The following is a 21570-nucleotide window of genomic DNA, read 5'->3' as shown; positions in this document are numbered from 1 at the left end:
ACCACATACCTGTGTATACACCTATGGACTTGGAACTCAGGAGCCACAGCTCCCGACATGCGGCGTGGGCTCAAAGCCGAATGGAGTAGTCTTGGTTGCCTACGTGAGAGCATTTTCAAGCTCAGGCGTCATCTGCTGATGTCAGGCCTGTTGATACCAACAGTGATAACTGCAGAAAGGGCAGGGGGCAGGACTGGGAATGTCTGGGAATGTTCCTAACTTTTGTTTTGAAGTAGGGAGTGTGCTCTGTAGCTGGTGTATGCTGCTTTCGGCAAATTCCATTTAAAGGAAAAATCAGGATTTTTAAAACAGCCACATTAGAAGGCTGCTTACTGTTTTGCTTTGTTTTTTAAAAAAGATCCATATACCACATTTCCCTGGTGCATTACAATTTCATTATTTTTTAAATTACAAGGCCAGTTCCACTCTTTGAAAAAAATGCCCATGACACTCAGAAGCCTATAATAATGTAAAGCATGAAGGTCCTCCCTTTAAAACTCCCCTATTTTCACTCTCTGCAGGCAAGCTCTCCTACCACTTTGGGGACATCCTTCTGAAGGTCTCTTCCTATGCTACATTCAGCCGTGTATAGTTATATATTTGTTTACATGTAATTCTGTTAAAGATGGTTATTGGAGCCTAATCCTGTTTTGCAACATGCTGTTTTCCCCCCATTGAATTTTTCCTCCATAGTAATCTCTAGGTTTCCTTTACTAAAAAGAAAAAAAGAAAAAAAAAAGAGCAACTAACCTTTTTATTTTAAAATAATGTGGAGTCATATGCAGGTATCAGAAATGATACAAAGAGACCTGTGTACATTTTCTCAAAAGATAACATCGTGCAAAACTGTAGTAGTGCCACACCCAGGATACTGGTATCCATATAACCAACCCATTCTTTTCAATTTCCCAGTTTCACTTGTACTTGTTTGTATATATTTTGTTCTATGCAATGTTATCGCATGTTTGAGTATCTACCACCACAGTCAGGAACAAACAGTTCCTCATTGCTCTCCTGTTGCATTTCAAACACTGTAATTTACAATTGTCAGTAACACCTATTCTCAGGGTGAGGCACACGTGTAATGGGCTCCTAACCGGTCACTGTCAATGACCAGAACAGCGCTGCCAAGGGAAAACCTAGGGTGAGCCGCAAATGAAAGTCACTACATAACTAAATTTCTAGCAACCCCATTAAAAATATAAAAAGATGTAAATTAAATTTAATAACATATCTCACAAAACCCAATATATCCCAAATGTTATCATTTCAACATGCAATCAATTAAAAATTACTAATGAGATAGATTACCTTTTTTTGGTACTACTAAATCTTTGAAACTCCGTGAGCCCACTTTTCCAGTAGCTGCGCGTGGCGAGCGCGCACTGAGCACGACTCTGCCCGGCTCCAATGCAGACACTGGGGTACGCACATTCCTGCCTGTCTCCATAACTGAGCTGGTGGAGGAGACAAGCACAGTTCCAATCCAGTGAGATGTGCACGTGGGAGAAGCGGCACGGTGCCCTGAACACGAGGGAAGGCTCCATCGGGCCTGCCCTCAAAGCCTGTCCAGAACCCCAGGGCTGTCCAGGAGGAGCCCCTCCTGTCTGGGTGGGAGCACGAATTTTCAGTGACATGGGAGCTACAACAGGAGCGGCGCTTTGGAGAAAAGGCCAGGTGTGGTGTGGGGTCCTCCAAGAGGAGACAGCCCTCCCCAAAGCAGATGGTGACTGGGCTCTGGGGGCGGAGGGACTTGCCGTGGAGATGGAGGGCATGGACGTGACTCAGGCCGGAGAGTGTGTGCGGGGCATGACAAGTGTGGGAGGACACCACCTGGAGAGTCAACATTAGGGGGATCCACAGGGAACCAGGGAGGGGCTGGAGGTTAGAGAGTATGCGGACCTGGAGGCCCGAGTGAGGGAGGGGCAGGGGTCCTGGAGCTGGGCCGTGGTGCCAGGCGATGCTGCTCCGAGGTGGGGGGCATCGCGGGGGCACAGGTGGCGGGACACGCGGTGGCTCGGGTTCGGGTCCTTCAGGTCCGAATTCAAAGGTCTTTGTCAGTGTTGAGGTTCCGAGATGGCGCAACCTCTCTTTCCCTGACCTCCCATCCATCCTCACCTTGGTGTAATTTCATTTTAGGTTCGATTTTTGTTAAGTGCAAACCTGACTTCTCTTACACTCACATCACACGCACACCCTTCTCCCAGCTGCTGTGGGAGATGCAGGGAAGGTACGGAGCAGAAAGACCCGCAGGCAGACTCCTGGCCGTTGGGAGCCGGGAAGCTCAGGAGCAGTGCGCAAGCTCAAGCGGCCGGAAGCATGTCCCCAGGTGTCCTCGTCTTGGCTGGTGCTGGCGCAGGCGCAGGCGCAGGCGCAGGCCCGGGGCGGGGCGGACCCGGGGGCGGGGCTTTCGCGCACAGCGTCAGAGGCCCCGCCCCCCGGGCCGCCGGCGCTCGATTGCTCTTGTCTGGCGGCGGCAGCATGGCGGCGGGAGCGGCCGAGACGGCGGCGGTGGCCGTGGAGGTCGGCTCAGCCCAGCAGTTTGAGGAGCTTCTGCGCCTCAAAGCCAGGTGAGCGGGGCGGCGGGCGGCAGGGGTGAGGGGCACGGCGGAGGCCGGCCTCGCGGGACGGCGCGGCCCGGCCTGGGCGGAGCGGCCGGCGCGGCTCCCGGGCCCTGGCTCCTCACCGCGGCGGAGGAGCGGGGTCCGGCCGCACACCCCCGGCGCGGCCCCTTCCCGCGGTGTGAGCGGCGAGCGGCAGAGGAAGGCCGGGCGGGGCCGGGGAGGCTGCCCGGCTGCAGGGGGCGTCTGGAGCGCGGTGTGCGCCGCTGGCAGCGCTCACACTTAAAGCCTCCCGGCGGCCGCAGCCTGAATTTCCTGTTTGCTGAGCTGGCCTGCTGGGGTCCTCCAGCCCTGGGAAGACGCCCCGACGACGGCGCAGGGGTGCGCAGTCCGCCTTTGGGGACCAACGGGCCCCGTCGTGCTCACCGCACCTCACTCTGCCGGGTCCTCCCTCCCGGGACGCCTGTTCTCAGCGTGTCCCTGGTGGTGCGGTGGGAGCTCCCGCGCCCACTGCCCGGGAGCCAGTGCCCTGCTCAGCCTCTTGGTGGCCGTGTAACCCCGGGCAGGTGTCATAACCGGGCCTCAGTGTCCGCAGCGGTGAAATGGGTCAGAACAGCGCCCACCCCAAGGTTGGGAGCACCGAGTCGGATGCTGCGCGTACCGCACCGCACCGCACCGCCTCGCGTGCACGAGCAGTCAGCCTTAGCTCTCGGCATTTTCTGGATGGAGCGGAGGGCATGGAGCTGGCACGCAGCAAATGCTTACGGACCTAAATGCGGTAGAATTTTGCTGAGGAATGTGAATTAGAGACAGGTGCTACTCTGGGCGAGTAGCTCAGGTAGCGTGTGCAGGTCAGACGGGGGACGTACTGCCTTCGTGGAAAATGGGAAGGGTGCGAGTAGCCTTTCATGGTCCTTGGCCTTTCATGCTTTACGAAGGGGATGGAGTTAAAAGTGTTAACCACAACAGCTCTTTTGGCGTTTCAGGGTTACCTGGAAAATTGTTTGTTTAAAAAGGAGAGGGGATGACGTTTACTCATTGATGAAAAGTGGGTTCTGATTCAGCCAACACTCCACACATCTTAAAATAGCGCAATTATGAAGTCACCAGAGGTGGCCTCCTAAAATGAGCAGGGCTTGTGTGGACCTGCCCTCAGTAAATGAACTTGCTACCATCTGGAAGACCATTTTGCTTTTTGTGTATTTCATTTTTTGAAATATTAAGGTCCTTAAGATATCACTATCAGGAAAAGTTTAAATGGAAGTACATTTGGGTGTATTCTTGTCACTGGTCTGTACTTGAAGTGACTCCAAAAGCAGTGCACCTTTTCCATAGTGAGAGTTTCATTGGGCACATGGGAAATGACGCCTGCTATGTGGGCAAGGAACAAATCTCTGCAGCTTTTTGTGAAAATCGAAGCATTTAAGAATTATTAAATAGCATTCGTTAATGTAATAATTTAAAGTCTACTTCCCAAATCTTCACTTCTCAGTTTTAAAATTTCATATGAACTGAAAATTTTTCTTTGCTTAACTCAATCACATGTTTTACATGTTAATGAAACCTCAGGTGGTCTGTACAGTGGGGATATTAATATCCATTTGCAGAGTAATTAAGGTTTTGCCTATTTGTAAAATGTTTAATAGAGTCTAGCATGTGCTAGTGTTTAAGAAGTGGTAGCTTGTGTTATCTGCAGATGAATAACTGCAGGAGCAGAACACCTGTAATAATAGAAACAGCCATTAATGAGCACTAATGATTTTACTGATGAAGAACCCAGGTTCATTGCATTGTCTAAAATCCCATCAATCAGGATTTCTCTAAAGGTTTTCCTTAAACAGTGCACCCTGCATTTTGGGCTATCCGTGAAGATGGAGACAGTGCTGTTCCCTGTAAGCCGAGAGAGGATGATAAATAGCACTTATGTTTGTTTCAGGTTTATGTCCTTACGATATAAGGCACCATGTACTGAACTGGAAAGTGGAAGCTACACATCTAGATATGAGAATATTGCAGATGATTTACAAGAACAGTGAACATTAATGTCATTCTTCAGTGTTTTCAAAGTGCTTTATAGTTTTGTTTGATCTTCCCAACATCCCAGGATTTTGGTTATTGCTGTTTCACAGAGGTGGAATTAAAAGCCACATTAGTAGTAATGAAATTTAAGTTGTATGTGTGTGCTTTTTTATTTTCTTTTTTGCATGTCATTTCATATTGTTAAAAAGTTTGGTAATCTATTTTAATTTTTAAAATACATGTAATCATATTGTGAGGATTTTCCCATGTCATTAAAAAAATCTTCAACATACGATTTTTTTCATGGCTTTATAATATTTTATATGACTTAAAAAAACTTGTTGAACAATACATTTTTGCAGTTATTTGCTATGGAAAATAATAGGAAAGCATTCAGTCACATAAACCTTTGTCTCTAATACTTTCTTTGGATACTTGAAAGTGGGAAGTTTCTGACAGGTTCCAATTTAATTTTAACCAGCAGGATATGAAAGTGCTTGTCTCACTCTGTCTTTCTTGTCATTGAATATTATTTTAAAAATATTTTTTCGATCCAGTAAAAAGTGGTATCCTAACTTTTAAAAGATTGAGGTATTAACTTACATACTATAATAAAATGTACAGATCTTAATTGTTAGATGTGATGAATTTTGACAATTGTATGCACACAAATGACCATCATTCAAAACAAGGATAGAGAGCCCCAGAAAGTTCTTTAGCCCCTTTCCAGGACTCCCCAGCACCGATCTGCTTTCTGTCACTGTAAACTCGGTTTGCCTGTTCTTGGACTTAATGTAAATGGAGTCACACAGCTCCTGGTCTTCTTTGTCGTTTTACTCAGTGTATTTTCGAGACTCATCCATGTTGTTGCAAGTAGCCATAGTTGGATTCTTTTTATTCCACTGTATGAACATACAACAGTTTCTCTAGGATTTGCCCATTGTGTCCGAAGCTGCTATGAACATTCTTGCACAGATCCTTTGGGGACCGTTTTCCTTTTCGCCATCCCTTAGGCTTTGGGGCGCCCCTTCATTCTCTCAGAGGCTCTGAGTGATGAGACTGGAGTGGGCAGAGACTCACGCAGGAGGGTTTTGAAGGGCCAGGTAGATTACTTCTGACCTTTATCCCGTCAGCCAAAACTCACACCCAGGGCCCCAAACAACTGCAAGGAAGACTGGGAAATGTAGACTAGCTAGATGCCGGACCGGAAGAGGAAACCGTGCTGGACACACACTCTAGTGTCTGCCGTGGATGCTGAGGCCCACCTGCTCACACACTGAAGCTTCTGAGTTCTGCTGGGTACAAAGGAGAACACGTAGATTGGGGTCTTCCCCAGGTGGGCCCTCCTTTAGAGCCTCCTGCTTTCCTCTTGTGTGCCCCTGGGCAGCCCTCCCTTGTGCGTCAGTCATATCTCTGACCCCTGTCGTCCATTTTCCTTTGGTTCAGAAGACCTTGCTTCCCACCTGGGGAAACAGGACTTCCAGAAGCATCGTCTCCCAAGCTCACCTCCTACTTGCCCCCCTCCCAACACCTACACATTTATCTGTGGCTTTACCCTTCCTTGAGTCCTTTGCTTCTGATCCACAGAGGACAGTCCCTCTTCCCAAGGTGGAGCCTTTGCTCTAGATTTTCCGTCTCCTGCCACCAAGACCCTGCATCCTCAGCTGTGTCTCGTGTCTTTTTCAGCCTCTCGCTGTCCATTTGTACTGTCCCCTCACAAAATAAACGGTCCAGGTTTTCTGGTTCTAATGAAAAGCCCCGTCCGAGATCCTGTCTTGGCCTCTGCTTAGTTCCCTCCCTGTTCACAGCCAGATCTCTCCAAGCGGCCTCTGCTTCCTCATTGTCAGCCCTCCATACCCTGCAGTCTGACTCGTTCTCCACCCCCAGGAATGCCTCTTGCTACTGCTGGCTATCCTTTACTGCTGCACTGGGGGATTGTTCCTCTTTCCTTCTTGACTTCTGTGAGGCGCTCATCTTGCTGTGCCTTTTAGGGCCCTTCTCTGGCCCACTGCCTGGCCTCCTTTTCCTCCATCTGGCCTGTAACTCAGGCCTTGAGGCTCTGACCTTGGCCCCTTCTTTATCCTGCTGCATTGGGGAGTGAGCATGATGCCAGCATGGACACTTTGATTCCCGCGTCTGCAGATCAAGGGCGGACTTCTTTCCTGCGCTCCACACTGCCAACAGCTCACTCCCTTCCTTTTCTTTCGGGCGGCAGCTTCTGTACTCTTGATTCTTGGCTGGTGCCCCCATTAGCCATTAGACCTGAGCCCGAAACTTAGTGTTCTCTGTGGTCTCTGCTTCCAGTGTCTCCGAATCCTGCCTTCCTCCTTCTGGAACCCCCATTGCCACCCTTTGCTTCCACTCTCCTCCTTCCTCACCTGTACTGCTCTGGTTTTACAGTGTGTTTGTAAGTCCTGTCCTTGCCCACGGGTTAGTTGTCCTTGGTTCTGCTCTCCACGGAACGTATTTTAAAAACATTTTCTTCCTGATTTTTCACATTTTTTTTGGTTGGGGGATTATATTTAAACTTAGGATTCTGTGAAACTAAAGTGTTTTGCAGTTGTATATGAGGATAGACTTAAAGATATCTTTACCAAGGTAATTTTATATGAAAATAGTTGGTAGATGTACAAAGATGCCTAAGAAGTTCACCAACAATCCACTATTCTGTCTGTCCATACTATCAATTTTTACAGTCTTTGTAGCCTGATATAAAAGTATATCTTTGTAAAAAGCAGTTCCATTTTCCCATGTTTTCTGCTTGCATGCTTTCATTTTCAACGTTTCTGTTCCTAAGGGCACAATTTTGCCCCTTCATCAGAGTACCATGTTTAAAAAGGTAAACACTAGCATTCATAATAATCATGCTGTTAACAGTCATTTTTCACAAACCGTGTGCCTCAACTGCAGAAACCTAGTCTCCACCTTTCCTAAGGGCTGGACGTATAGTGGATTTATGTAACTATTAGTTGAGATGGATGAATATTCAGAATCACTTCATATGAGCTAAGTATTGACTCAAGAAATAGCATTAACTTGGAAATTCATGGAAAATATTCTCAAGACCTTGCAAGTCCTTATATTTCAGTCTGTGTTTAATATATCAAAATTCTAGCAGTACAAGAAGCATTCAGGCAGATCTCATAAAGGTTGTTTTTTGGTGATAGAATTTAGTTTATATCAGTATTTGCTTATTTCTGAAGATACCAGAATTTTTAAAAACTGCGTTTTATTGCCTTACAGGTCCCTCCTTGTCGTCCATTTTTGGGCACCATGGGCTCCACAGTGTGTTCAGATGAACGGCGTCATGGCAGAGTTAGCCAAAGAACACCCCCAAGTTTCATTTGTGAAGGTACTTCATTTTCATTTGCAGTGTCGTGTCTTTTACGAGTTTATATCAACGAGTGTAGGAACGGAGTGGTGTGGAATCCCACCTGTTTATGACTGGTGTTGGGCTCTGTTATTTTTGCAGTGGATTCTTCATAAAAATCTTAAAATGGTTTTGCATTTCTGAAGTCCTGAGTACTGTGAGACCCACCACGCTTCTCCTGACGTGTGCGTGGGGCGGGAGGGAGCAGGATGGCAACGGGAGTTTCTGAGTGATGACTGTGGTTTAATACAGGAAAATGATTAACAAGATGTATTTCATTGAAAAGCTGGGTGCGATGTGCAAAGGGATGCGGGGAGCCAGGGAACAGGAGGACGTTGCTGTCTGCATTGGGTGGCACTACGGAGAAACGGACCTGTTTCTCACTTGTTCAGGAAGCAGAGGACAAAGGAAGCCAGGCAGTCTCTGTTGCTTTGGGCTCCGCGATGCATGTAGCCCGCTTTGTTTCACTCTGTTCTGCGTGCCGTGGGTCCCTAGTGCCTCCGTTGGGCGGGTAAGTACAGGGAGGCGCTCACTGCACCTGTGGAAGAGCTCATTTCCTTAGCTCGTGAACGTTGTCAGGACTTCGGGCAGCTTTAGGCAGCGCGGCCAACATGGGAGCTGAGAATCTTAGAAATGAATCATGGGGAAGGGAGGCACACCCTGTATTCAAAGCCTGAATGCTTAGGATTTAAAACAAACAAACAAAAAACCAAAGCCTTATTTTTTCAAACCAGAATTTATGAGTTCCTGGGACACGTGGGCAAGTACACCTATGTATGGGGGAAAAGCAGCGGCGCTGTGTTTGCCTGCATGGCATTTTCTGTGTAAACAGAAAACACAGAATTTGGGCCGGCTAATTCATTTGTACAGTAGGTATATAACTTTCAGACAGTTTCTGTGTCGCTCAGTGTGCTTTGCACTTAGATGGCTCGGAAATCAAAACCGTGTGAAAGTGCATTGAGGAGCCTCCCCCGTGCTTCTCTCTTCGGCCCGCGTGTCCCACCCCATAAGTAACTGCTTGTATTAATTTTGTATGAATCCTTCCAGTGTTTCTTTATGCAGACAGAGCAAGTGTGAATATAATGGTTAGCTTTTTAAAATTTAAGGACTTATTTAAAATTCCAATGAAATGTGTAATGTAACCTTAGACTGTCACCCTAAAATGTCCCATATAAATAATAGAAGGGGACATTAAAACTGCATGTTTGGTCAGTGATAAAAGATAATGATTCCAAGTGAAATGAATGATTAAACGTTTCAATCATAAGGTTAATCAAGATGATGGTGATTGTTGTAAGTCTGCTTTTATGTGTCTAATGTCACTGGTTTGGGTAGCACATTGTTCTTAGGTGCCATCTGAATGATTTATTTAAAGTGACTATAGAATTCCCTCTCACGTTGGTACCAGACTTGGCAGAGAGACTTTAAGTTGTTCAGGTGCTTAAGTGTGTCAGCAAGCCAAGCTTGGGAAGCCCTTCCCTGTGGACACCTGAGCCCACTGCACCTGCCATTCTCGGGCCGGTGACCGCAGGTGCGCGCTGGTGCAGGCACGGTGACTTTCCGGGTAGTCACTCCATGGCACGGTTTTCCTTTCACTAGACATCATCCAGGGCAAAGACAGTTTGCATGGAGTTTGTAAGGTAGGCCATTTAAAAGACCACAGTGGCTAAACACCAGCGGGCAAATGTGGAGTCAAATATTTGCAATGTCTGTTGGCATTTCTTAGTAAGAGAGGCATGTGGTTCATTTGAAAACAGCTTTCTTTTCCCAATGATGAGAGCTTTTCGAAACTTCTGGGCTATAGAACGGATGTTCTGCTATTTCTGTGACTTTTAATTTGATTTCTTAGTCTTTTAATGGCTGCAATACTTTGGCACTTTTGACTTGTGAAGTATAGCGATTAGTTCATTCTATGATTTAGATTTATAGAATCATTAGTAGGGGATCTTAAACTTGATGTTTTTAATAGTTTGATGGTAAAGTTTGGTGACCTCAGCAATTTCTCATTTTGTAGAAGATGGTAAAATAATACCTGAGAAAAGTTAGCATACATTTTAGGTCCAAGTAGTTGGTGCTCACATCACCAAATCTGAACCCCCCCATTTCCTGGGGGCTGGTGATGTGCTGGTGACGTGCACGTGTGCTCCTTCGGGGCCACGTTGATGCCGCGTGGCTGCTTGTCTAGTCACGTCCTGAGGCTCTCTCTGGGTCCCACCCTGGCATTCTCACCTCCCGCAGCTTAGAGGAGATACATGAATGATTTCTGTTACTACAGTTCTCATAGAAACCTTATTTTTATTCAGAATAAAATTAAATAGTTAATGAAAATGTCAAGTGCCTTTGCTTTTCCGATTACGTCAAGTCAGTTTGTTAGCACTACCTAAAGGGGGAATAGACGTTATCATTTAATCAGTTGTTTGGTAGATAGAATCTTTCAAGATAACAGTGTCCAGTAGAGGTGTATAGCAATGATGAGTCACATCGAACCGTTTTGTGTGAAGCCGTCCCTATGTACCCCTCTGGCTCGTTTATTTATTTATTTGTTTATTTAGTCTCTGAACTTAGTCTGTGCCATTGGTTGAACTATTTGTCAGGAAATATCTTGTATTTTTGTCCTTTAGTCCTGTTTTGATTGGCTTCTTGACTAGGTGGTGGGGTGCTTGAGGTGTGGGCACCGTTACCTACCATTTTTTAAAATCGCTCTCCTTTGTACAGGTGGCTCCCACCTCCCTTGCCAGCCTCTGTCCCCGGCTCAGTTCCCGGATCCTACAGGGTTAGGGCCCTGGTTTTTACCATGTGATGCACTTTAGTACGAAATTCTCAGTGTCAGTCTTACCAGCCATCTGGTCAGGGAGATTTCACACTATCGTATTTCATTTACTATTAATCTTGTTTGTATGATAGCTGGTGTACTTGCATTTTATGTCCATTGTAACTTCAGATATAAAGTCAAGGATACAGAATGAGTTACATACTTAATTGTATTTTTTGATTCTTTACAAAATAGCAATCTTTATAGTTTGATTTCTTAAATGTGCAGTGTCTTAAAGATACAGCTCACCCTGTTTAATTTCTAAAGGTCTGTACAATCAGTCTAGGTAATTTCTGTAGTTTACACTGTTTAAATGTCTGTACAACTAGTGTGTGTAAGCAGACAGTGTAGGGCAATCTCCAGTAGGTCACCAACTGGCTAGGTAACTAGGTGCCAACTAACTGGGTGCCAAGTAACTGAGTGTCAGCTAACTAGGTACCAACTAACTAGGTGCCAACTAACCAGTTGAATTCCTATTCTTCAGTGTCAGAGAAAATCAACCAGCTTATTTGCAATCTTAGCATATGTAGGATTCATTTTTTTAGGAACTCTAAAAATGTCTCATAATTTTGGTAGAATTGTTAAATCTTAAAAATATCCTAGTTTTCATCTATGTTGTCATGGAAAAAAAATAACGCAGTTAACTTAGTTTATTAGCTGTTATTGCTACATTTGGCAAAAGGCTTAAAAAAGTTACCAAAAATGCTAATTTAAATGTCCGTTTTGAAATTTATATGTGACTGACTAACAGACAGAATATGATTTGGAAAGTTGTTCCTTTTATATCACACGTCACAGGGTAGAAATAAACCTCTGTATGAGGTTTAACAAAATGTCCCTGAATGTAGGTTTAATCGTTCCCTCCTCAGCCGCGGTGCCACGATGCTGCCACCACAAGTGTTCTTTCCTGTTCGGCTTTGGAGTAGTGGCCGCCATTTGTTCAGTCTGTCGGACTTTATTGATGAGACACTGTGCCACTCATTGTGCTAGTCAGTGGCGTCCAGAGCAGAAAGGGTATAGACAGTCAGGGGTCACTTGTTACCAAGGTCATTGCAGATCGTAAAAAGTGCCACAGAAGAAATAAATGGGTGTGCTGTGAAGGATGGGGACGTGGGTAAGTGGGGTACTTTGTTTAGGTTGGGCGGGAAAGAGCTGAGAAATGAGAAGGAGCCGGTCATTGGGAGCCTGGGGAGAGCTTTCAGGCAGGATTAGCAGTGCAGGTGTTAGAGGAGCGGCAGCAGCCAGTGCGCTGGCGGGTAGTGAAAGGGGAGGGGCTGTGCCATGAGTGTGGAGACGTGGGCCAGCACCAGGGGGCTTTATCCCGCCCGGGGGCAGTGGCAATGCCAGTCCAAGTGCTAAGGCCATGACTCTGGCGGCTGCCTGGAGGATGCCTTAGGGGGTAAGGGTGCAGACGAGAAGCAGGTACACCAGGGGGAGGCCATGTCACTAGGCCAGGGGACACTAGCAGGGAGAGAGCATTGAAATGGTGTCATGGCCTGTCTGAGTCGGCTTATATTTTGTGGGGAATTCAGATGACCTGTTGATGGGTTGGATGTTGTCGGGAGGAAAATGGATTAATCAGGGTTGTCTTTTTTTGATTTGAGCAACTGGATGGATTACATACAAAGACCATGGTTAGTGGACGATGTCTAGTAGAGACCCGAGCGCCGGTGTCGAGCGCAGACCCCGGAGGGGAGGGGCGTTGTGGCCTGGATACACTTCCCTGAGCGTCGTCGCCGTATTGGGGTTCCTTCGAGCTGTGGCTTGGATGAGACCGCTGCAGGGGAATGAGGATACGCAAACACGAAACCAAGTCCTGGGCTGTGCGGCCATGTGGCCGTTGGCCCGAGGTGCAGGAGGAAGCCAGAGATGAGTGAGAGTTGGAGAGGGAAGAAGAACAGTGGAAAGCTAAGTGAAGCTCAGTGCGGCCGGGCTTAGTGAATGACACCGAAAGGTTGGGAAAATGAGGAAAAGTGAGTGATCTCTGGATTTGGTAAAGGGCAGCGTGACTGGAGCCAGGCGGCCTCCGTCCACCACTCAGCGGTGCTGGAATCTTGAGCAACGTCTGACACCTTAAAGGTGCAGTTTCTTCCCTGAGCTGAGTGTAATGACAGCACCGAGATAGTGTGAGGATTAACTGAGTCAACACATGAGACGCACATGCTTAGAACCTCGTCCGGCCTGAGTGAAACCCCAGCTGTGGCCATTACCGTTTACTGGCCTCGGTGACCCCGGGTAAATTGGAGTAGACTGTGGAGAAGAGAATTCCCTCCCCCTGGCCTTATCTTGTGCTGGTGACACCTCCCTGCCTCTGCTCACCGCTTCTCCACAGACACACGGCACACTGTGTGGAAAGGGTCCAGGTTGGAGATTCACGTACAGGAAGCAAGTGGTTCCCACCGACAGCATCCTGTCTGTGGGATTCCGTTCTGGAAATGCACGTGCTTGGTGGTCCTGAAGTTGTGTCAGTCCTCTCTGTGACACTGAGTCTTTCTTTCCGATTGTCGTCGTAGACAGAGCTAACCTTAGTGTAGTGAAAGCTGCACGGGCTTTGTCAGGCACCCTGGGGTTTGTCTCTCGGCCCATCTACTTACTAACTGTGTCTGGACAAGTTCCCTCTGGCCCTAGCCGTGTGTGAGGTTGAGGTGATGACATGCGGCCACCTTTCCGGGTTGTACCTACGTAGACAAGGCATGCTTACGGAAAGAGCCCGCGTGGTCTGGCAGAGTCGGCCTTCTGGGAACGGCACCTAGTCTTGCCTGTCTTTGGTCTCTTCTGAACGCAGAACATTAAAAGTATTTATATACTTATTTTCTATTTCCATATAACTCATGTTTTACATCCAACAAGAACATTTCCGAGGAGTTTCAGTGCTACAAAGGTTTCCGGAGCTCAGATGCCCTTGGTGTCCCGGGAATGGCTTTGCCTTTGATGATAGCCCTGGCCTGTGCTCAGGAGGGTTTGTCTGTCACCACTGCCTTGGTCTCATTAAGAGCTGGTCTTCCGGGAGCCCGCCCGTCGGGGGAGGCACGTGTAGTGGTCCTCCCAGGTGCAGCAGGGACAGCAAGAGGGTCGTTTGCTTCCCAGGAGAGTTGTCCGTCAGGGACCCTACTGAAACCCAGCAGAAGACGTCAGCTTTTGAAAGCATATAGGAATTGGTTTTTATGAGTCAGGATGCTGCCTGTTTTGTTCTGGTTAAAGACCGTATTATCCTGTTTCTACTTCCTCCTGCCCGTTTTTTGCATTGTATTCCTTTCTGTTAGAATCCAGTAATACCAAAGGTGGGGACCTTAAGTGAGCCTAGCCCGTGCCCAGTGTATGGTGGACCCTCGATGGAAAGAGAATAATGAACTGCCTGTGTCGTCACCTCGGCTCCTCTTTGGTCTGACTGCGGAATTGTGGGAAAGAAAACAGCCCCAAAGTTTCTAAAATTTAGAAAGAGTCTGTTCTAAATAGCTGTCTCCCAGTGCTTTTTGTCTTTGTTCTTTTTTCACTTGTATTGAACAGTTGATGTTGATTTAAATGTATATAATTTTCACATAAATACATTTAAAAAATGAAAATAATTAAAAATACTGTTTCAGAAGGATGTTGTAAAAAAAAACAAGCACCCAAGAATAAATAAGTTGGAAGATACAAACCAAAAACAAATGACGGTGCCTTCCCTTATCTTCACGGTTCATTTAGACGGATAGGCTGGATTGATTTAAGCACTAGATAAAAACGGTATTTCAAGCCCAGTAGAAATCTTTCAGTCTTTGAGAAATACAGTATATGTATTTAAACAACTTTTAACAATATAATTTATCAATAAGTCTTATTTCCTATAGGTATAATGTGAATACAGATTTTTATTGGTTTTAAAAAGTTTATATTACGTTGGCAGTCCTGTGAGGGAAAGATATAATACATCTCGGTTTTTCTCAAAGTACACTGTTTATGAAGTTCTACCTAAATAGTTTACAGTAATTGTGTTCTAATTATTTGGAAATTGTGTCACTAAATTTGTTTTAAATCCATGTATCAGGTATCATATCATTTCTTGTTGAGGGGAAATTACCAGAGTGCAGCCATGTTTTCTAACGTGCATTCAAATGTGTAAATAGACCTGAAGCAGGTAACCTAGCAAGGTATCTGCTTAGTGTCCAGCAGCCTTGCAGGAGTTAAAAGTAAACTTATCAGACATCGATACTTTATTGAAGAAACATTTCTTTTTGGTTGTAATTTGCAGAAGGCTGCAACTGTCAGTCATGATGCACTGCCTCTCGAAATTAGTCAATAGAGCAAACGGCAAGAATTGCTGTGGGCAGAAAATAAGCACTGTAATCATGACATAACTGGGGTCAGTGATTTATGGATTTCAATATAGTAGTAGCTGCATATGATTGAAAATTTACTAGGTCACTAGTGCACCAAAAATTTTATTCACAGCCTGCAGGCATCTTTTGAAATGTGCAACAAAATAAAAACCTCTGAACCTGTTTTGACACTGCATACTCAGTGGATGTCATGCCAGCCCAGTGAGTCTGATTTAAATGGAAATGTGTCGCAAACTTTTGTGTACTCTTGGAAAAAAAAAAAGTCAACTGATTTGCATATGAAGTAGTGAAAAAGGACCTTTTTATAATCAAGCTTAAATTCTTTTCTTTTAAGTTGGAAGCGGAGGCTGTTCCTGAAGTATCTGAAAAATATGAAATTAGTTCTGTTCCCACCTTTCTGTTTTTCAAGGTAAGGATAAAAGATGGCACAAGAGATTCTCCATCTGTCCCGGGTCTGGGGGTCTGTTTTGGTTCCTTTCTGCTCGCCCGTCTTTCCTGGACGTGGGCGTTGGGTTGTTCTGGCTTTGCCCTTTCTTCTCTTTGTAGTCTCTTTGTTTGCTTGCCTTGGGGGTCCTGGAAAAGTGACAATCGACTGTGCAGGTCTAGCACCCAGAACTGAGCTTCTTGAGAAAAATCCAGATAACGTGCTGTAGACCCCAAACATTCCCTGAGTTGGGGCAGATGTTGGTCACTAGGGCATGCGTCTGGACATAATGAAACATCTGGCTGGTTCTGGGTTGATTCGTGGCCCTTAGGAAATGGTGCAAATCTGTGCTTCAGAGCACCTCTGGGTGTTATCACAGTTCCCCAAATCTGTCATTTATACTTAAAGTATTCATCCCAGTGAGGGTGGGGCGATCCTTTCTCTTTCAGATTAGACTCTGATCTGGTTTGAGTGTGAGATGTAAGGACGTGCACAGCTATCCCAGTGAGTCTAATTTGCATGAAAATGTGTCGTAAACTTTCGTACGGGTCTTTCAAAACGTTAACCACTTGAAGGCATTTGATACTTGAAAATTGACAAATGTTTTCCTGGTATGTTCCCAAAACGGGGGAGAGAAAAAGAAAACATTTATTTTTAAAATTGAGGTGCATCGCAGGCAGCCGGTAGTCAGGGTTACAGACTCCTCCAATAATAGTGTTGCCCCCTTTACAAACTGGCTAGAACTGTGGATTTCTACTTGTTCCCACTTTGGAGCCTAAAGTGGAGAGATGATGAAGGAATGGCACAAGTATTCTAAAGGACGTTTTTGACTTTAGAATTCTCAGAGAATTGACCGATTAGATGGCGCACATGCCCCAGAGTTGACCAAAAAAGTTCAGCGACACGCATCTGTGGGCTCCTTCCCACCCAGCGGTAGTGAACACCCTAAAGAAGACCTCAGCGTCCGCCTGAAGAAGTTGACGCACGCCGCCCCCTGCATGCTGTTTATGAAGGGGACTCCACAGGAACCTCGCTGTGGTAAGGAGCTGCGGTTAAGATACGTGACCAGGGCCGAGTAAGCCGGGCTGCACACGCTCTCTGCAGGCTGCACTGTGTGTGTTAGACTTGTCTTCAGACACCTGCTGAAAATCAGAAAGGTCTAACGCCCAGTGGCGGTGTGTGATTGCATGATGGGATGAGTTTGCTGCATAGACTCAGAGAATGTTGAACTAAAAGGGCATCTCAGCAGAGCTGGGGAGCAGAGTTGGGATTAGGGTGCAGCTACCGTCTTGCGGGCTCCAGGATTAGGCTTCTGCCTGTTGAATTTTGCTAGTAACAGCCATCGTCTCTTTCTTGGCAGCCCCCTTACCTTCATCTAGTCCAGCTTCAGCAGGTTACACCTTGACAGGATCTGACAGTGCCCCTCTGTCTGCCCTGGGCGCTTCTGCCTGGCCTATTGTCTCTCAGGTCTAATGACCGTGTCGCTCACGCATTGCTGTCATCGTCACCCATGGCTTCTGGTAATTGGAAGATTCCCAATGCTGTGGCTTTTAGTCACTCTTGTTTTCTGAACCACATACACCGGTATGCTTGTGATTTTGTCCGTAAGTAAGTTTTAGAGTTCTTTGAGCCCTCTGGTATTGGGTTTATGTTTTCTTTTCACTGTGCCTCGTGTGACATTATGCCGCATAATTGAGTGTTTAGTGCCCTTTGATGATTCTGTTGAGAATCTGAGTAGTTGTTTCAACTGCACAGGTGGCAGTATAACTGTGTGCTGTTCAGAGGGTTACTACCTGTCCAGTGCGACTTTATAAAAATAGCCAAGCTTCCAAAATAAATTGATTTGTAAATTCTTCCCAGGGTGGCTACCAAATTACATATTAAATTATGAAAAAGTCTACAGTTTAAAAAATAAAGGTTCGTGGTGAATTCTTACTTAAAAAGATAAATGGTTCCTTTGTTTCTCAGTTCTACTTGAAAAATTTCCTTGCTGGTATTTGCATGTCAGATGCTGCCCTTGATGTATTGAAAAGCTCACTTAGTCTGCACCAGAATTAACTAAAAACGGCCGCACAGTCTCTGTATGTGGTGCTTGGGTTTTAATGAAAGTTGCAGCTGGTTTGCTGCCTGCCATCAGGCCTGAAAGTCCTTGCTGGTACTCGATGTGGTGACCTCATGACAAGGCCTTGCAAGGTCAGTGTGGTCATTCAGGTCCGGAGCGCTTGGGACCGGTCAGACAACAGTAAACCCACAGGAAAGCCCATGGAGTGGCCCCTTCCTTGGGATCAGCGGGAGCGTCCTCTGCAGCTTTTCTGAAGGATGACCTGTTGCAATGGGCAGGTGACGAAACTGACGCCTGGGGAAGATGGCATACTGGAAAGCGTCGTAGGCTGGATGTCACGACAGGTGGGCCGGTCCTGATCACCCGTGCCACCTGCCTCGATAACTGGAGGCACAGCTCAGTTATCCTCCTGGCGCCTTCATTCATTTCTTCCTTGCTGGGGGTAAGGGTTGTGGCCAATCCTGAAGATCCTTTTCAGTTCAGATAAGTTAGAATTACACTTAGAAGTAATCATTTTTCCTGCTCACCTTTTACTTTGCGGGACTGAATTTATGATGTACTGATAGCCATTTTTATATTACCTGTATGAGTGGCATTTAGAAGACTGTACAAATAACAAGTTAGAATCAAAAAGAAGCTTTAGAACATTTCAGGGCAATCGGAAAAACACGGTATCAGACATTTAGATAATAAAAGACGTAATGAGGGAATTAAGAGATTTTTAGATATATACAATTTAGCAGTTTCATTCCGTACAAGTACTTACGAGTATTTTATTCTTTATAATTTTATAGCTACACTTTTATAATAATAGGCTTTTCTGTTTCCCGATATTTTGGTTTCTGTTACATGTCTTTCTAGCACATGCAGTTACTAGCTGCTTTTACAGTGTTGGTGTTCTCTAATCAAATCCCCACTCAGGGATGAATCAGCATGCTTTCATTGTCCCGGGGCCATGTGACGCCCTTCAGTGACGGCCCGGATCCGCGGGCCCTTTCCTGGGCACACTGCTGCACACATTGTTTATCTTTACACTTTCTTCCTACAGGAACGACGTGCCGTTCCCCCTCTTCCTTTCTGAGCCTGTTCAGTGGAATGTCGTTTTGCTCGCCTGTTGGCACGTTAGAGGTGAAGCATAGGCAGAGCCTCCTTTGTCAAAGCAATGGCCATGGACTCGCTCGAACTTGAGGGGCTGGTATTTTCTGTATTTTGTGCAGAATTCACTTTGAAAGCACTCCCTTCAGTAATACCCATTACTCCCTTTTCGTGGAGTAGAGCTAGGCTTGATTTTTGATTAGCTGGCCCCCACCTCGCTTTCAGTTAATCAGAAAACATGAATGAGTAACATTTAAATTGTGAATCAGGAAGCCTTGAAAGCTACATAGCTGTTTGGGGATCTGCCCTGGAGGGTCCTTGGAGTCAGTCCAGCCCCTGCACGTTTCACAGCTCTGTCTCCTGAACCTTTCCTTGGGCTCTACCTCAGAATCCTGTAGTGTGGTAGGAACTTGACATGCGGCTAGGGTCTCCGTCGTCAGAGGATTAGATTGTCCTTATTTTGTGCTCCCCAGGAGGACAGAGAGAGGGTGCTCTTGTGTTTCAGGAAGATTGTAACAAAGCACTGAGATGGACATTTTTTTAAACAGAATGTTAAGTCCTCGAACATGCAGGTTAATTTAGTTATTTGGGAATTCGTGTATCTATTTCCGTTAACTAAGCTTTGAGCAAAACAAAAGGTATTTGAACCACAGCACAGAAATTTCTGCCGCGGTGAGGGGTCGTCTAACTGGTTTACTTTTTAAATCAGACACAAAACATTGCAGGTTCAGAGGTGTTTTTGGGGGTGTTATTGTTGTGAGATAGTGACGACATGTGGCAGGTGGGCCTGTTACTCGTGTCTATCAGGAGTACACATGACTGGATAGAAACAGTGGTTCTGTGGCGGTGAGACATGGTTTTTCTACTTTTCAGCTTTTTTATTGCATGTATGCATGCATTTTTCTTAAAAAAAAATGTGTGCAAATATTTTGTTATTAGAATAAAGCCTTCATACTATTTTATCCGAAGCATAACATTTCTTGTCTGCCACTTTAACCCTTAAAAATGAAACACTACCAATCAATCTTTCTAGTCTGCATGTAATGGCCTAAAGCTAAAAGAAAGGTTTTTCTCAGCCAGTTACAGTCGAAATGAGTTAATATATTGGCAACAGAATAACCATCAGCAATCAGCCGTTAGCTGTTTACTAATGAACTCCCAGATGAATGAAAAAATTTCAGAATCAGTGTTTTACTTCAGGCTGTACATGAACTTAACACTTTAGTTGTAGGAAAAGCAACTTATGTGCTATACAAATAAATACCGGTGCTTCATCTCAGTAAACTGCACATCTGGAAGGTGCCGGGAGCTCAGTAACAGATCCATGTTTCAATAGTGAAAGTGCTTTTGCAGGACATCCGATAATGCCTCTCCTTGAAATTAATCTCATACTGAATTTTATGGTGCGATTTTTATTTACAAATAATTGCTGATGCTGTTAAATCTTGTAGGAATGTTGAATCTGAAGAATAGGTTATTTTCCAGTGACTTAGAACTGTGTTTGAAAAGAAGAATTATGGAACATGAAAGAGCAGAGTGGTATAAAGTATTGAAAAACAATTGGGAAGAATTAGCTTATGGAAAGAAAAATATCCTCTTTTCAGACAAGACATAGATTTATAAAAGACTGTCATTCACACCCTTACTCTTCAGTGCTAATGTCATAAGAAGATGATGATGTCAAAAAAGTCCAGAACAAAAATGTGTCACTAAAGCATAATAAAATCATGGAACTTAAGATTGTCACTACAGTGTAGTAAAAAACATCACATAACATGCTTTGGGGAATGTAAATAGTTTTAAAAAAGAGACTGTCAAGTTGTGACACCAGATGAGAAAGAACAGCATAACTTTATTGACAGTTCATATATAACAACCGAGAAGACAGCCCTGAAACTCAGTGTGCTATAAAATACCCATTTTAGACTGACAGAACACATTCCGTCTTGATTTTTAATGTATTCTGTTTAGAGATGGTGAAGATTGAGAACTGCTGAAATGGATCCACAGGAAGTAATAACAGGGCGGCAGGAACCAAGCAGAATTGGGTTTCCAGTCTGGTCAAGTAGCAGTTAAAGTAACTCTGGGAGAGTTTTCTCCTCTACCTGGTGTTGACTCACCCAGATTTACAAAACAGCAGAACTAGGAGGGACTGTCCAGGTCTCCAGGCCAGTCCCCTGAGAGGTGGGCAGGTGGCTGCCCAGGGCTTACCTGTGCATCCCCCTGGGGGACGGGCCAGGTGCCGGACTTGCCATCTCTGCTTTTTGGCCAGTATTGTTCTCCTATGCTAAAAAATGTGCCCAGTATTGAAGAGGAACTTTGATAAACACACGCACGCACGCACGCACGCGCGCGCGCACACACACACACACACACACACTTTTTTTTTTAACTCACCAATGTGTTAAAAAATTAAGCCATACCTGGACATGTGGTGTGTAGGTCTGGGTCAGATAAGGGGTTCTTGGGACTCGCTTTCTCTTTCCATGCCATTCAGCCGTGTTGATGAAATCACTGGGAAAGCAGAGACAGGTCAATAGATAATATATACTCTGAATTAATTTAAAATTGCGTGTATGTGAGAGAAACTAAGTTCCTTATTTTCTTTCTCTGTATGCAGGTTTCAGCAAGCAGATGGTGGAAATTCTTAACAAACACAATATTCAGTTTAGCAGTTTTGACATCTTCTCAGATGAAGAAGTTCGTCAGGGCCTCAAAACCTATTCCAATTGGCCCACCTACCCCCAGCTCTACGTTTCTGGGGAACTCATAGGAGGACTTGACATAATTAAGGTCAGAACTGAGCCGTCTGTACCTTGTAAAGAGTTTTCGTTTAGAGCATACTTTTATAAATGCTGTAATAAAGCTATATAAATCTCAAGAATCTCTACATTTATCTGTATGAATC

The 21570-nt window shown here is 45.3% G+C and overlaps 1 protein-coding gene across 1 annotated transcript in view; it reads left to right on the top strand.

Annotated features, from left to right (window-relative positions):
* Positions 1-2419: 2419 nt before the first annotated feature.
* Positions 2420-21570, top strand: part of GLRX3 (glutaredoxin 3) — a 28949-nt gene continuing 9798 nt past the window's right edge. The window contains exons 1-5 of the mRNA XM_033130940.1: positions 2420-2570; positions 7824-7932; positions 15416-15490; positions 16342-16543; positions 21283-21455. Coding sequence (XP_032986831.1) covers positions 2482-2570; positions 7824-7932; positions 15416-15490; positions 16342-16543; positions 21283-21455 — 648 coding nt within the window. The 5' untranslated portion in view covers positions 2420-2481. The remainder of the gene's footprint in view (positions 2571-7823; positions 7933-15415; positions 15491-16341; positions 16544-21282; positions 21456-21570) is intronic.

The sequence above is a fragment of the Rhinolophus ferrumequinum genome, chromosome 16, assembly GCF_004115265.2.
Source record: "Rhinolophus ferrumequinum isolate MPI-CBG mRhiFer1 chromosome 16, mRhiFer1_v1.p, whole genome shotgun sequence".
Classification (NCBI taxonomy): domain Eukaryota; kingdom Metazoa; phylum Chordata; class Mammalia; order Chiroptera; family Rhinolophidae; genus Rhinolophus; species Rhinolophus ferrumequinum.
This window is presented reverse-complemented; position numbering and strand designations above follow the sequence as displayed.